The following is a 15770-nucleotide window of genomic DNA, read 5'->3' as shown; positions in this document are numbered from 1 at the left end:
GACAGTGTCTAGTGTGGCATTTGTGAAGCTGTTTCAACATGTTGCTGTTAGTATGCAAAGAGAAATACAACCAGGTGATGTAAATGTAGATGTTTTATCTCCTGATATAATGAAGACACCATGGGCACTATCCGCTATTCAGCTGTTACTCTTATACTCCTCTTACAGGGAGGGCTGAACCAGGGTTGATTTTGTGTTTGAAAGGTTAACCCACGTTAACTGACTCAGCTTTGCAACCCAGACTTCGAGGTGCGTGAGCTCCTGGCCACTTATGGTGAGGAGGAAATTAAGCAGCAGATGACCAGGATAGTTAGGGACAATGTAGTCTATACAAACATAACAAGGCTGGTGAATGAGAGAGGTCATACACAGAAACAAGTCACTGAAACAGCAGTACACCTGAAGTATCATAATATCACAGGCCAAACCAGTTAACTGTGTTTATTATTTAAATGTAATATAGGCTTCATCCCCTGGGGACCATGAATGTTACACAAAATTTCTTGGAAATCCATTCAGTAGTTTTTGAGACATTTCATTCTGGGTCAACATGGTGGACTGACTGACTATTGCCATCCCTGGAGCCATGCTGCTAACATGGTTAAAATCATAACTCAAGGTGAACTTTTGAGTCAATTTTTTCCAGGGTTTTCAACTGCATCTCATGAGCCCAGTCCTGACCAATGATTTGCAAAATCGTTTTAGAATGTGGCAGAGAAAAGTTGCAGTGTTCTGAACTGGTGGGTCTGAGCACGACTCAAGCCGGCTGATGGTGTCACCTGCGACTCTGCTGGTCAAATCGCCAGTCGGCTTGTAGTGACGTCCGCTGGTCAAGTCAAAATGACCGCAGACGGAGTGTTTACTTGCAGCAGCAGGTGCTCCACCCCCTCCGAGCCCTCTGTTTCCGTCCTCATGGTGTGCCGTTGTCAGACAGTGGGTCGCTGCTGCTCGCTGTATGTGCTTCTGGCCCCCTCACAGAGACACCTACTCACTGACTAAGTAATTGGCGCTGGTTATTAATATTATTGTGGCATATTTATTATGAATACAGTCCATCTGACACTCAGTTTGTTTCTGTTTTTCAACGGTTCATCACAACTACAAATGCAACCGTAGCCAGTATCTCACTATCACTATCATCATTCATATTTTAAGAAGCTACAAATTATATTCAGCCACAAAATAAGCCTGAAAAGCTGGAAATCAGAACAGAAGTACAGCGAGTTGTTGCATAGAGATGATACACTGTCTCTTCTAGTTGCATTGGAACCGGTGGGTTTTTAGAACAATGTTTGGTCTGAACTGGGCTATAGACTTCATCGGTGGATGAAGTTTGCTCGCTTGTCATGGAGATACTATGTCATATATCATATCATCTATATATGTCATATCCTACATTAGATAGTTGTCTTTGTCAGTCCACTGCACACACACCTTCATATTGAGTGTGAAACTTGCATAACATCTTTTACAAAGTCAAGCTGTAATGTCAAATAAAAACAAACATAAAACTTCAGGTATACTTAAATGACCAGAAAATCAAACATATTCTCTCTCAGAGGACAGATGGAGAAACATTTTCCACAAGAATGTCACTTTTCAAGAAGCTCTGCAAGTAAGAACAATCACCCGCCCACAGACACTCATACAAACATAGCAGAGTGACAGTATCTCCCTCAAGGAGGAGTGCTTCCATCTCTCGCCGTGGTGGTCATCAGCGCTAAACTCCTGTCAGGTTCCATCTTACACCCTAACGCACTCACACACACACACACACTGGTCTGTCTCAGGGCAGGACAGGCTCTCCAAAGGGGTCAACGTGTTGTCACACACACCAGGGAGCAGTGTTGTTGTTGGCAGTCCCTACCTCCTCACTATTGTCCATGTCACCTCACCCACAGAAAACCTGCTGTGGCTATTAGCGTGCCAGCATGGCAGGGACACTTTGGGCCCAGAAGGACTTCACCCTGCCTAAAACTTGGCAGCCATCTTTTATTTATTTGTTAGAATAAGTGAGCAGTTCTTTCTCCAGCTTAGTTTGCAGGCAGTGCGCTGTAGTGATGAAAGAGACAAAACCTCTTTTGTACCAATGAATTTTTAAGCGCAGGAGGTCTGCAGTGGTGCATGCTGCTTTGGAAAAAAATCTGCCTTTCATTTTTCTTAATGAGATACAATGAAAATCATAATGGGCTATTAATTTTGAAGCATCTTAGTAAGGCTTAACTTTCTGGGTCATTTTATAAAAATCTTTAACTTTGGTTTTCTAGAGAACTATATGATTGGGTACTGACTATAGTGAAAAATGGAAATTCTATGAAAGAAAAGCTCATTTTAAACTAAAATAAATGTTCATTCATTGTTCATTATTATTATGGAAAGTTTGTTCGCATTTAGAATCAGCTGTATGTTTGCATGTGCACCATTTTTTTTTTTTCAAATGTTCAACTGAATGTTAATTTACTGTATTTTTGTTAGGGAATGCTCCATATTTGTTGACAATAGGGGTCATAAAAGTGGGAGGGTTATATATTTTTAGTTTGTTTTGTTTTAGTTGTTATTTCATTTCTCACTTGTGAGATTGATTGTACAAATTTCTTTAAAAAGTTATATGAGATGACTTTACATCACTTTACATCATGTGAAATTCCTGATGCACTTTTAATCAAGTGCAAAAAATAATTGCACCAATTTTGTATTCAATTAATTGCAATTAATTGTCGTACCATCCCTTACCATAATCTTTTCAAACATTAGGTAGCCTTCATTAAATGTATCTCAGTGCTGAGGTGACCTCGGCCACAGCTCTCACTCGGAAAAGTTGTTTTTATGTCCTTTATGTATTTAAGTTCATTCAGTGTGTGATGTCTCCCTTTATCTTTCTGCACTACTTAGAAACTAAATGAACGATGTTTTCAGTTTTTCACAGCGACTACGTGATCTCATTTTGACTAGATTGACAACTTAATCCTCGGGGCTTTCAATCATGCACATTTTCACACATTCAACAGTTGTTTCAAATCTCACTTTTCAGACAGGCTTTCCTTGATCATTTCCTGTGATGTAAATGTTCACTGAGGAAACATTTAATGTTTTGTTTAATGTCATTTTTGATCATGTGCCTGACATTCACAGCTGTCTCACAACTGGGACAAGAAGAGGTAAAAAAAAAAAAATCTTGGTGGAAATGCCTTTCCACTCAAACATGGTACATCTCTCCCAGGTGACTGCTTAGCACTGGCAGTAATTGAAAAGTTGCCCCTGGCACTGTGTGCGTGCGTGTGTGTGCGTGTGTGTGTGTGTGTGTGTGTGTGTGTGTGTGTGTGTGTGTGTGTGTGTGTGTGTGTGTGCGTGCGTGTGTGTGTGTGTGTGTGTGCGTGTGTGCGTGTGTGTGTGTAAGTCATGAGGCATGTGTGCATGCAACAACAGTTCTTTCTGTGTCTGAGCATGTGCATCTGCTAGTATCAGCATGTATGTATGTGCACCCGTGTGTTCATTGGTGTTAGAACAGAGTGTGTTTATGTATACATGTGTCCTGTGTGTGTCTTCATCACTAGGCCTACAGGCTCACACTAGTAAGTCTACCTTTCCTGATGTATGTGTTTGAGAGTTTAACCATTTTTTCTCCAACAGGAGGATGAATTAATAACATTTTCTTAACACCACCCTCCCCTCCCCCCTCTTTTTGCTCTTCCACAACGAGGGGCCAAATCTCTTCAGCATTTCCAGCCCTGTGAGCTAATTTGACAGCTCACGGGGGTGACGCTGATTCCACTTCGCAGAGACAGGTACCCTAGGGCTAGCCAGCTGGATCGCAGCGGATGCTTACAGATTTGGCTTTAGCTTCATGCTGGGTGTCATCTGTCTCTTTGGTCTGGCGCGGGATAATTTTTGTGTATGTGTGCATGTGTGTGTGTGTGTGTGTGTGTGTCTGCCCTGACATCATGTGCCTGAGCAGTTTGTGCCTGGCAGGCCTTGTCTGTCCAGGTTGGCCATCAAACACAGCCAGCATGGCCCTAATCTGACGAGGCACTGCTCCAAACATGCCACAGCAGCCCGAGAAGTGTGTGTGTGTTCATATGAGTGTGTGTTTGGGTTTGTCTGTATGTGTGTGTGTGTGTATGTGTGACCTCAGGGCAGACCCCCTTTTTTCCTACTCCCTGCCTTTCTCCTCTGCTCTGTCCCACGTCGAATATCACCGAACACACACACTCATACACACACAAACTGAAGAAAAACTTCAAAAACCATCAAGTTGAGCTCAGTCGACGCTTCCCCTCCACCTCACAGTCTGAACTCCTCCTCCGCTTAAGCTGTAGTGTGTGCACACGCATGTATATGTGTAATTTAAGTGCATATGTGTGTGTTTGAAATGCTACAGCCAGGAGACGCAATTTTGCCAACCACAAACGGAGAGATATCCTCATCCAGCGCTCCCTCCATCCCACATCTGTCACTTTGATTGTGGGCACTTTGCGGGATGCTCTGCCTCAACAGGTTTACAGCCTCCCCCAGCCTGTTGCCCTCAGTCGACTTCAACACTGCCTCTTGGAGAAAGAGACGATCCCTCCCTGTGCTAGGACGGGAGAGGACAGGGGGACAGAGCCCCATGGGAGAAATGACAGTGCGGTTCCTGTTAATCTCCGGGACGAGCCCCGAAATGGCGGCAGGGGCCCGCCGCAAACGCTAATCGTAGCCGACACACTGGTCTCCCCCTACCCACACACACTTTCAGTCCTCCCTTATGCCTCAGTGCCGATCTCCAGCTCTAAGGAAAAGGGGCAGTTCACCGTCATGGCGAGACAACCCTGACAAGGTTTCGTCCTGTTTTGCTGTGAAAGAGAAATATCTTCCCTTCCCTGAAAAGCGCAGGATGATGAGTACATATGTTGATTTTCAGGCTGTGAGCCATGTACCGCCACTGTGTCTTCCCATCAGGCCTTGGGACAGAGTGACAGCGGGATAGTGTCACGCTACACAGTGACTTGTAAAGTGCCACTGCACAAGGGCCTTCAGTGTGTTTATTTGGGTCTTTACCTTCCTGCTGCAATCCATTCTTCATGTTTTTACTGACTACCTTTGATTCTATTTTTTGCTCTCACCCCCTCCACCTCTTCTCCATGGTGGACAGCTCTGAAGCATCCTGCCTCCAGCAGGCAGAGGGACAAGAACGTAGTGGCGTCGGGACAAACGACCTGCTTGCAGCCCAGGGACTGAGAGAGAGTTAATGAAATAAGAAACTGGATATGGAGAGAGGGAGAGAAGGTAGAAGCAGGTAGGTGGGTTGCTGGGCAGCAGGTCCTCTCCTACCACCCCTCCACCCCCACCTCCCCTCAGGCCCAGAGGCCTTGGCATCCAGTGAGTAACACCCCCCTCCTTCCCTTCCCTTCCCTTCCCTTTCCCCCTTTCCCATCACCACCCCCCACCTGTTCAGAGCCACGGTGCAGTGAGTGGCGTTCAGCGTGTTGTGAACACAAAGCAGCGGCCCTGCGGCCCTCCGCCTGGACCTCGGTGTCAAGACCCAGCCAAGCTGAGAGAGAGAGAGGCAGAGAAAACATGAGAGAGAGAGGGAATGGAGAGCAGAAAAATGCAGACTAATTATACCCAGTGGGTAATGCAAGCACCGTCGTTACCGGGGCGGTGTGGTCGGGCCGGGGAGGAGAGAGATGCAGAGGCAAGAGCGTCACCGGGGCGAGCTCGCAGGGCCAGTGGGCATGTTTGGTAAACCACAATCACAGACCTCCCACTGCACTGCTGAAGCACCGTTTGTGGAAGTGCTGCAGGAGATCATCTGGATACTGGCGAGCATGTACGCACGGGGGGTGAAACACTGCTGCTTTGGTCCTACATACTGTGCACAGATCATATGTGGAAGTGTAATGAAAAGATGATGAGGGAGAAAATACACATATCCGGTTATAGTGTTGTGTACATGCTGCTCAGGTACATAACTCAAAATAAAAATCTTCAGTGGATTGGCAGAGTCTTGGGTTTTAGCTGGTGGATAATTCAATGAGACTCTGTAACAGCAAATAAAATAATACTAAATGTTTATTCAAGACATTGATATAATTTATTTGGGTCAAGAGGGAAAATCTGAAATTCCAGCAATTATCAGTTCATGATTAATTTATGTCTTAATTTCAGCTTCATTCATATTTTCCAACCAAACCAACAAAATCTCATTTGCAGAGCTTAAAAAAGTCTGAACTTAATGACAGCATTTATATGACTGTTTGTTTAAACTACATGACAACATATTAAATAGGTCAATTACTTGGAAACAGAATATTATAAATATTATCATGCTCTAAAATAAAATAAGGAACTACTGCTGCTGAACTGCAATTAACTGAACTACATTCAGTATAATTATGTGAGGCTTTTAAGAGAATTAAAATGATCTTATCTCTTCTAATGTAGACACATACTGAATTAAGCAGTGGCATATTTACCATGAACAAGTTTAAATTCTCTTGTATAACTCTGAACACTCTTTGTTTTTTAGTGACAATTTTGGAGAGTGTCCCAGAAAGGCTTTGTGTTCTGCACAGGGGTGTCAACTAAAAAAGCAGAATTCACTTAATAGACCTGTGGGACAGAAATACAGAGAAACACATGATCTGCTCTCATGCAACGAGCTCTCGCATGCAAACTGCAGCCGAACATCAGAACGCTTGCAGATAATGATGCAGAAGGACACATAATTCCTCGTTATGTTGATGTTGGCTTTGCCCTCCAAATTCTTTAATGCTGTGGAAATCTCAACTTTGGATAAGTTTTAGAGGAGAGGAGGTTTGAACTTCTTTTCACTTCCTCTTCGAAAGTCTGACTGCAAAATGCATTATATCTAACCCCAGGATAAGTGTGCAAAATCTAATTTAAACTGCAATTTCAAAAATTAAAAATGATATATAATAGATGAAGTTCACATTTTGTAGAGAAGTTCAGGAATAAAATTTTAGAACTTGTTTTTCTGTCTCCTAATCTAAACCATTATGCTAATAATAAAACATCAATTTATTATATATACACACATATATTCTTTTTTAAATTATATTGTAATATATTATAATTATTATCTTATTATTTTAATGTTTTTCCTTTCATCATTTATTATTGTAAACCTTTAATTTGAGATTTTTATGTTACTCTGCTATTCTGTTCCATCTAACTATGGTAATGACTGCTGCGTTTAATAGCCGGCCTCTCTACCATTCTCAGGGTTGATCTAAATGTTTTTAATTTCACCCTGCAGAATCATGAATAAACAAAACAACAGGATGCACGGTCCCATCACAGAGGCCTTCGCTGGATCTGACATGTTCTGTTGTCAGAGATCCTCTCGTGCTTCTTCAGACAAACATGAGGCTGCAGCAGCGAAGGGCTTGTTTTTATCCCTCGGCTGTTGATCAATCATTTAATCTCCTTAATAGGCCCAAATCAAAACTAATGGTGCATGTAATAAGTGTTTAACTAAGCAATGTGGACAGTGGGGGACTTAAGTGGTGCCTTAATGATTTTCTCTTAACTGAGCATGACAGTCCTAATGAATTTAGGGCTCGCAAACAAACTTTTGACAACTAATATGCAATGTTTGCCCCAAACAATGCCCCACCTCACTCTGACTGAATAACTGCATGTTCTTTGCTCTTGCCACAAGTGCTGTGTTTATTAATACATTTATGCCAATATATTTGCATTTCATAAAGTGTAATAAAAGCATTTGCTAATCCAAGATAATTCAGTCACCGGGGCTTTGCCAGCCCTGGATTTGATTTTCAAAAGTGAGACATTTGGTGCCATCTTGTGGGGAGTGTTACATTTTCAAGAAAACATACTATATATGGACTTTGATCTAATATCTTAGTTCATTTTATTATAGTGACATTTTGATAAATGCAAACGTTGTATACCTAAGAAACTAATTATCAGGTATCCATCTTAACGTAGATCCAGAGAGGTCAGCAAAAAGAGAATTCAGCCTTCTCTGTGCTCATACAATGACTTTAGTATGCTTGTTAAATTTTTAGACGTAAGGTTATAACACGTCTTGGTATATCACTACATACAATAATTCCTTTATTATTCCTTAAGGAACAAAGAGGTGTAATGGATTTCTAGTATTCTACCCCTATTATCATAGCATTATATTACTGTTTCCTGTGTGCACTGTAGGCTACATATGATAAGCTTAGTAAATACTCAATATCAAATACTAAATACATGACACTGTGTAACTGTGGACACTCTAGTTACTTACTAGTTACTTATCATAGGTTTATAAAAAACAAATGCCTTTATAGTGCTTAATAAATCATCAACTAATGCTTTACTTATGAGTTGTAACACATTAATAATATCTACTTTGGGGTTGCCAGGTTGTGAACCATCCTGTGGCTGGTGTTTATACTTTCTACTTATTAATAATGCAGTTTTAAGTGGTGTGGGTTTCACCATTTCTAATAAGCAAATCTAAAATTATAGATGTCAAGAGTTGTTAAACATAATGGAATTTGGTTGAGATACTCTGCAGGTATAGCGGCCCATTACAGAGTCTAACTAATGAACAAAATAACTAAAACATAAAGCAAATGTCCTTCTGGAGGGAGATAAACACCAGCTACAGGGATTTTGCACAACCTGGCAACCCCACAGTTATCCCTACACTGTATTTACCTAATACAAAGTGGTAGGCCCACTATGATATAAATGGACCAGTTGTGGAAAGAGTGCAAACTGACTTTGCAATTATATTTGGTTTTAAGTTTAAAAAAGTGTATAATATACACTCCTGTATATTTATAGAGACACATTCCTATATTATTCGAGGAATTATTGCATTTTGAATATATAAGTAATGTGTGGGGATGAGTTTAAAAGGTAGATTTGGATGTGGTTTTGTTCCACCACAGAGCAACACTGACATCTGCTGTCCTCAGTGATGCAGAACCTCGGGCCACTACACCTCTTTCTCTCACACACAAGCCTGCAGACATTTAAACCAACGATATTAAAAGGCACATTATTGTGACTTACCTTGAATCAGGTGGACTTGTTAAACCGCTCAAACCGCGTGAGGCTTCTTGCTAAGCTAAATATGACACCCCTCTCTCAGCCATTTGGTTCAGTCCACGGCCTCGTACCCGGAAGTAGTAGTCAATATTTACATCGCAGTCAGCTGACTTCCATCCACCTGACTGCAATTAGCACAAGACTGTTGCAGGTTTTTCACATTGTAGCTGTCATGTATTGCTATATAATTAAAATATAGGCCACGTTAATGACTGACGGCTTAGCTCTGCAAAGTGGCGCTTCCGCTTTCACCGCTAGCTGCCAGTTAGCTTAACATTTGGAACATCTACTGTAGCAAGTGATTAGCACTTAGCTGGATGAGCTAGCTGCTCTACAGGAGACACAACTGTGATTTAACTACTAAAATTAACGCGTCAGCAGAGTTTGTAAGGATGGACAAGATTGCCAAAGGTGAGTGAAATCCACAGGACAATAATAATTTTCATTGTCATCATGTTGGCATGTTGTTTGCCTTTTTAGCTCCGTTCACTTTTTAGCTGATAAGATAACTTACAGATAGGCTACAACCCCAATTCCATAAAAGTTGGGACGCTGTGTAAAACGTAAATAAAAAACAGAATGCCATGATTTGCAAATCCTTCTTATCCAATCCAATACCGCACAAAGGACAAGATATTTAATGTTCAAACTAATGAACTATTGTTTTTTGTAAATATAACGTTGCACTTATTCTGAATTTGATGCCTGCAACACTCTCCAAAAAAAGTTGGTACATGGGCAACAAAACACTGGGAAAGCTGTGAAATTTTCCAAGAAAAAACAAAACACCTGTTTGGAACATTCCACTGGTAAAAAGGTTGATTGGTAACAGAGTAAAGTATCAGGACTGGGTCTGTAAGTAAGTAAGGATTATCACTGTGAAAAACCGAGCAGAACCTTTAACCCCATACTCCACCTCCAGACCCTCAGGTCGGCTGACCTAGGGCTTTCAACTGTTCCACGCACTTATTTTAAATTCAGGGGTGACCGTGCTTTGCAGTCGCAGCCCCCAGGCTCTGGAACAGCATTCCCCCCTCTGTCAGACTTGCCCCCTCCATCGACTCTTTTAAAATCAAGGCTAAAAATGTTCCTTTTTCACTAAAGCTTTTGAGTCCTCCTGATGTTGCCTTTGTGTTTATTTGTGCCTTGATCTATGTTGGTTGCTGTTTTTGTTCTGTTTATTATTTTACTTCACTTGTGTCTCTTTTATCCATTTTTAACTGTACAACACTTTGGTCAACTTCGGTTGTTTTTCAGTGTGCTTTATAAATAAATTTGACTTGACTTGACCTTCAACCCCTCAGGTTGCACTGCATCAAATACCAAACATGATTGTACAAAGCATAGGCACAAGCATGGGCTCAGGAACACTTGGGAACTTTGTCGGTAAACACAGTTCGTCACTACATGTACAAATGCAAGTTAAGAGTCCACCATGCAAAGTGAAAGCCATATATCAACAACATCTGGAAATGCTGCTGACTTCTGTGGGCCTGAGCTCATCTGAGATGGACTGACACAAAGTGGAAAAGTGTGCTGTGGTCTGACGAGTCCACATTTCAAATTGTTTTTGGAAATTGTGGATGTTGTGTCCTCCAGACTAAGGAGGAAAAGGACCATCTAAATTGTCACCAGCGCAAAGTTCAAAAGCCAGCACCTGTGATGGTATGGAGATGTGTTAGTGCCCATGGCATCATGGGTAACCTACACATTTGTGAAGGCTCTGTTAATGCTGAAAGGTACATACAGGTTTTGGAGCAACATATGCTGCCATCCAGACGACGTCTTTTTGAGGGACGTCCCCGCTCATTCCAGCAAGACAGTGAGACATATTCTGAGCGTGTTACTGTTACAACAACGTGGCTTCACAGTAAAAGAGTGCAGGTACTAGACTAACCTACATGCAGTCCAGACTTGTCTCCTATTGAAAATGTTTGGCGCATTATAAAGCGCAATATACAAAAACAAGGACTCTGGACTGTTGAGCAGCTGAAGTTGTAGAGTGCTATTAAAAGAAAAGGTGATGTAACACAGTAGTAAACATGCCCCTGTCCCGCAATTTTTGGAATGTGTTGCAGGCATCAAATTCAGAATAAGTGTATATCTCCAAAAAACATCAAAGTTTATCAGTTTGAACATTAAATATCTCGTCTTGGGACTGTATTCAATTGAAGATAGGTCAAAAACACTATCCCAGCTTTTTTTTGGAATTGTGGTTGTAGATAAGAGGCTATTCAAATGATCATTTTATGTCATTCGCAGTATCGTAGATATTAGGATCTTCATGTGTTTTTATGCTTTTTATAGTCCATTAAGGTGTGCTTGTTATAAAACACGATAATGTAAAAATGTTGTATCCTGTGTGTTCTTCATGTTTAAACTGAATTTAATATGAGCTGTTTGTTGCTGCAGATGTGGGCGATATCCAGTCCCGACTGTTAGACCACAGACCAGTCGTTAACGCAGAGATCCGCTACTTTGTGAGAGAGTTTGAGGTACTTGTCATGAGCATTACAGATGTGTGTTCCTCTAAAAGGCTGCACCATTTAAAAAAAAATGTAAAATTACTTACAGTTGTGATGATGACATAACAATCTGCATGTCACACCGAATCCTGTGCCATCACTTTCATGCCATCAACCAAAATCAGAATGTGTGCTATAAATAGAATTAGAATAGAATCTCATTACATAAGAGAATCTGATGTTTTTAGTGCAAATATACTTGTTCAGAAATATCACCAAAGCAAGTAACAACTCTGATGGAGTGATCCATATACTGTAACAAGAGTGTTTTCTCTTGTTCTTGTAAAGTCAGTGCCAGAAAATGTTTTCAAGTCATTTGTTTGTAATTTTTCTCACTTATTTTAATAGAAGCAGCATGCTAAGACTCAGTGATAGAGTAAAGGACTTAAGAAGTATTCTGTTTTCAGTGTACTGTGTAGTATGTGTTTGTGACAACACTGAGCTTTCCTCTGCTGCTGTTTAGGAAAAACGTGGACACAGGGAGAGCAGACTTCTGGAGAACCTCAACAAAGTGGTTCTGGAAACAAATGAACAGATGCTGCCCGCAGATTTAGGAAGTATGCTGTCTGATGTTGTGAAGCGGTGTAAGTCTCTACTCTCTAATTCACACTGAAGGCTTTGGAAATTGTGCTAAGATTGTGTCATCTCATGCTTGACTTGACATCTCATCAGACACTACGATTTGTTGGCACGTCTGTAGAAAAAAGTTTTGATATTTTATTTTGTGTTGGTCAGTTTAGAGTCAGTCTTTGCTGTTATCAAAACAATGTGCTGATGTCTTGTCTAGTGCTAATGCAGAGGCATATTCAGCCACAATGTACGTATGTACACTTACAACAGAAGTCTCCCAGAACGCACTATGAACCTCATGCAGCAACATTCTCTGAAATTTCTTTCATATTTTCTCTTAATTTTCTGTGAGAGGATGCACCAATCAGTGTTAACCATCCAAATTTGCCATAACCCAGGTGTGCTGAATGATTAATCCCATTTGATTATGAGTAACCATTTAGCAAAGATCACGCATCCTAAACAATGTATAGAAGCAGGTGTTGTGCCGTGTGCCAAGACGCTGGCACACGCCCAAGAATCCACCAAAAAAGGTGTAAGAGGAAGAAGAACTTCTGCAGTAGTGAAAACAACGTACTATAACTTAAAAAAGTAAACATGATTTTCCAAAGTGTCAGTACTGCCATTACAGGAAAACCTAAAACACAGCGATGGCAAAACTTTTGCGATGCTGTAAATGCTGTCAGTCACAGTGGTTGAAGAAGTATTCGGATTCTTAACATAAGTAAAAGTACCAATACCACACTTTGAAAATACTCTGTTACTATTAAATGTCCTGCATTGTTACTTAAGTAAAAGTATGTAAAGTGCAATCAGGGAAATGTATTAAAGTATTAAAAGTAAAAGTACTTGATGCAGAAAAGTTTAAATCAATTTAATAATATAATTAGGACAACTACAAGGAGAAGCAGATAGCCCTCATGAAATGTTCTTGCATGAAAAATAAATTGAACAATTATCAAAATAGTTGCTAATTGTATGAAACATTTAATAATCTAAATCTTATTGTTTGAAATTCATGCATTTTTTGTTCATGTTCCACAGTTTTAAGATGTGTTTCATTGCACTGGACAAAGAATATGTGAAAACGAGATGTAGTAAGAGTGCTCTCGACAACTTGTAAAAATGTTCTCTCATCTAAGAGAAGAGCAAAAAGAGAAAACATTGGTGAATTCTAGAAATTAATTGGAACTAACAGAAATAAGAACAAATCATGGATTCTAACAAAAAACAAGAGAAAAATTGTCTATCACTTCCTGCATGAGGTCCTGTGTTATATGTAATTGTACTGTATTTTGAATCCCAATGATGGCATGATGACACAAGAAGCCTACTTCAATGAACAGCTGCAATCTTAATGTATTTCTTTTTCTCATCTGTTTTGTGTTAGCGTAAATGGCAATGTTGAATTTGGATATTAAGAATATTTTTTTGCTCTTCTCCCACAGTGGAAGCTGCTAATCACATGGCAGAGAGAGTCCAGCAGAGGGAGCTAGAGGCACAGCAGGTAAAACCAAGTTAAAGCAAAAGGACTGATGGTGTGCAGGTGGACAATATCATAGCCTTGAAAAGACAGATCAGATTGCAGATTGTACAGGTTCTTCTGATGTTGTGTCCTCTCTGATGTGCTGTATGAATTTAAGAGGCGGTGACAGCTAAAGTTGTACAAAGTTGTCTCCTTGTGTCCCTCCAGAACACCCAGCTGCAGGGGAACATCGAGCGTTTGAAAGATGAGTGGGCAGAGTTTCTGAAGGAGCAGCAGAGATTAAAGGAGGAGGTGGATGAGGAGCACGCCAAAGCTGTAGGACAACTCAGCACCCAGTACAGCGAAAAGAAGAAGGACTTGACCAAGTTCTCACCCCTCTAATCAGTGGACGTTTGCGAGGGTGTGAGTGAACAAACCTCTCTTATTACGCGCTTGTGTTTGTTACGGACGTGGACATCTGTTCTGCAAAACAAACTCTTGGCTTTGATCGATGAAGTTGGCGCTTGGTGTGAAGCGTAGAGGTTCTGCGTCTGCACAAGACTCAACATTTTCCAAATCATAAATATGAAAGTGTGATTAACAGTGTGGCATTTCACAGGCCATCAGACTCACAAGTTTCTCTCTTTAGCACATGGAATTTTCACAGCACCTAAAAGGTCTGGAATATGTCATTTTTAAACAAGCAATCATTCGATTGTTCCTTGGCCGTGAAGTTTTCAACATTTCAAGATTTTTAATGGATGCCTGCCTGAAGGGTGCTGATGATAAATTTGCGTCAGCCCCGAGTTGAAAGGAACCTGGTGTTTGGCACCAAGGCGAGATATTCTAAGCACTGAAAGCAAGATCATTAAATGTTAGAAAAGCCCTTCTGAGCAGGTGTGTTTAAAGCACAGGTCAAGTGTTGTAGAAACGAGCTTAAACAAAACTGCTTCCAGAACAAATCATCCCTCAGCAACTTGCCCGTGTTTGGAACATTTGACCTCTGACATTAACTTCAAGTAAACCAACTGTCTATGAAGTAACTTGCATTATGAAAAGCCTTTGCTGAAACCAGTTTGAATGATCAGCAGCAGCTGTTTTTTGTTTGCTTTGCCACCTCAAATCTGATTTGAATGAGTCATAAATCCAATATTTTTGTTGCTGTTTAAACAGAGAAAAAAATCTGATTTTGGTCTTCTGGTTTTAATTTCTTTCTGGTCATGTAATCAGGAAAAAGGAGTGCTTAAAATGCACAGTATGATTAACTAAAACTCCAAGAGTTCATTTCTGGTTTGCCTTTTCACTCTGTTAATTGAACTGAACACAGAGGTAGATGCTACAGTGGATATAATCTCCTTTTAAAGATATCAGAGAAAAAAGTTGAGCACGCATTAGCAGGTGCTGGGTTAGCCGCCTGTCTCCAATATGCCAAACAGCATCTGAGAAACAATAATTTTTCATGTGACGCTGTATTACTCAATGTTTTTACCGGTTTATATCACGAGTTCACTTATTTTGGGAAGGAGGAGAGTTCTTTGGATATTTTGGCTCCTGGTAAAAACCTCCTGAACGTCTGAAAAGGTGAGCACACATTAGCAGGTGCTGTCTGATATGTGCCCAACAGCATCTGAGAAACACTAATTTGTAACGTGAAACTGTTTTATTTAGTGTTTTTACCCGTTTTAATCACCTGAATCATTTGTTTTGGAGAAAACAAACTAGAGCAAGCAAAAAATACTCCAGGCCGAGTTTCAGCTGCTTGCAATCTGCAATCCTCACCGCTAGACGCCACTAAATCCCCCCAAATCGTACACACTGTTCCTTTAAATTATTTATGACAGTTATAAGTAAACACAATAATATATTAAAGTTGTAACATAAATTAGAAAGGAAGTTAAATCATCTGTGTGGGTCTTGACCTTGAAGCAGAGAAGTGAAGTCAATGTTAGACTTGCAGCACTTTTAATGAAGTGTTTTGTTTTTGCTCGAGACAATGGTGGGTCATTGGGCAGGTTAATGGATGGGTGGGCACACTGGGCACATTCCTGGCATGGCTGAGAACACAGTTCATCTCGCACAATGTAATAGAACAAGTATTTTGGAAACCCCCTTCACGTCCCAACTGCACACTCCTTTAA

The 15770-nt window shown here is 40.7% G+C and overlaps 1 protein-coding gene across 1 annotated transcript; it reads left to right on the top strand.

The window, feature by feature from the left end:
• The first annotated feature begins 9151 nt into the window (after positions 1 to 9151).
• On the top strand, positions 9152 to 14896 carry bloc1s5 (biogenesis of lysosomal organelles complex-1, subunit 5, muted). Its single transcript, XM_050057223.1, has 5 exons — positions 9152 to 9483; positions 11485 to 11567; positions 12061 to 12181; positions 13616 to 13674; positions 13861 to 14896. Exons 1-5 carry the CDS (start codon positions 9465 to 9467, stop codon positions 14032 to 14034), a joined length of 456 nt encoding a protein of 151 aa, XP_049913180.1. The 5' UTR covers positions 9152 to 9464; the 3' UTR covers positions 14035 to 14896.
• The last annotated feature ends 874 nt before the right edge of the window (positions 14897 to 15770 follow it).

Source organism: Epinephelus moara, chromosome 11 (genome assembly GCF_006386435.1).
Source record: "Epinephelus moara isolate mb chromosome 11, YSFRI_EMoa_1.0, whole genome shotgun sequence".
Lineage (NCBI taxonomy): Eukaryota > Metazoa > Chordata > Actinopteri > Perciformes > Serranidae > Epinephelus > Epinephelus moara.
The sequence above is the reverse complement of the archived record's forward strand: the minus strand, read 5'-3'. Positions and strand labels throughout refer to the sequence as shown.

Coding starts and splice junctions, on each gene's coding strand:
- bloc1s5 (XM_050057223.1), top strand. Junction 11,568..12,060: donor ACTTTGTGAGAGAGTTTGAG/GTACTTGTCATG, acceptor GCTGCTGTTTAG/GAAAAACGTGGACACAGGGA. Junction 13,675..13,860: donor GGGAGCTAGAGGCACAGCAG/GTAAAACCAAGT, acceptor GTGTCCCTCCAG/AACACCCAGCTGCAGGGGAA.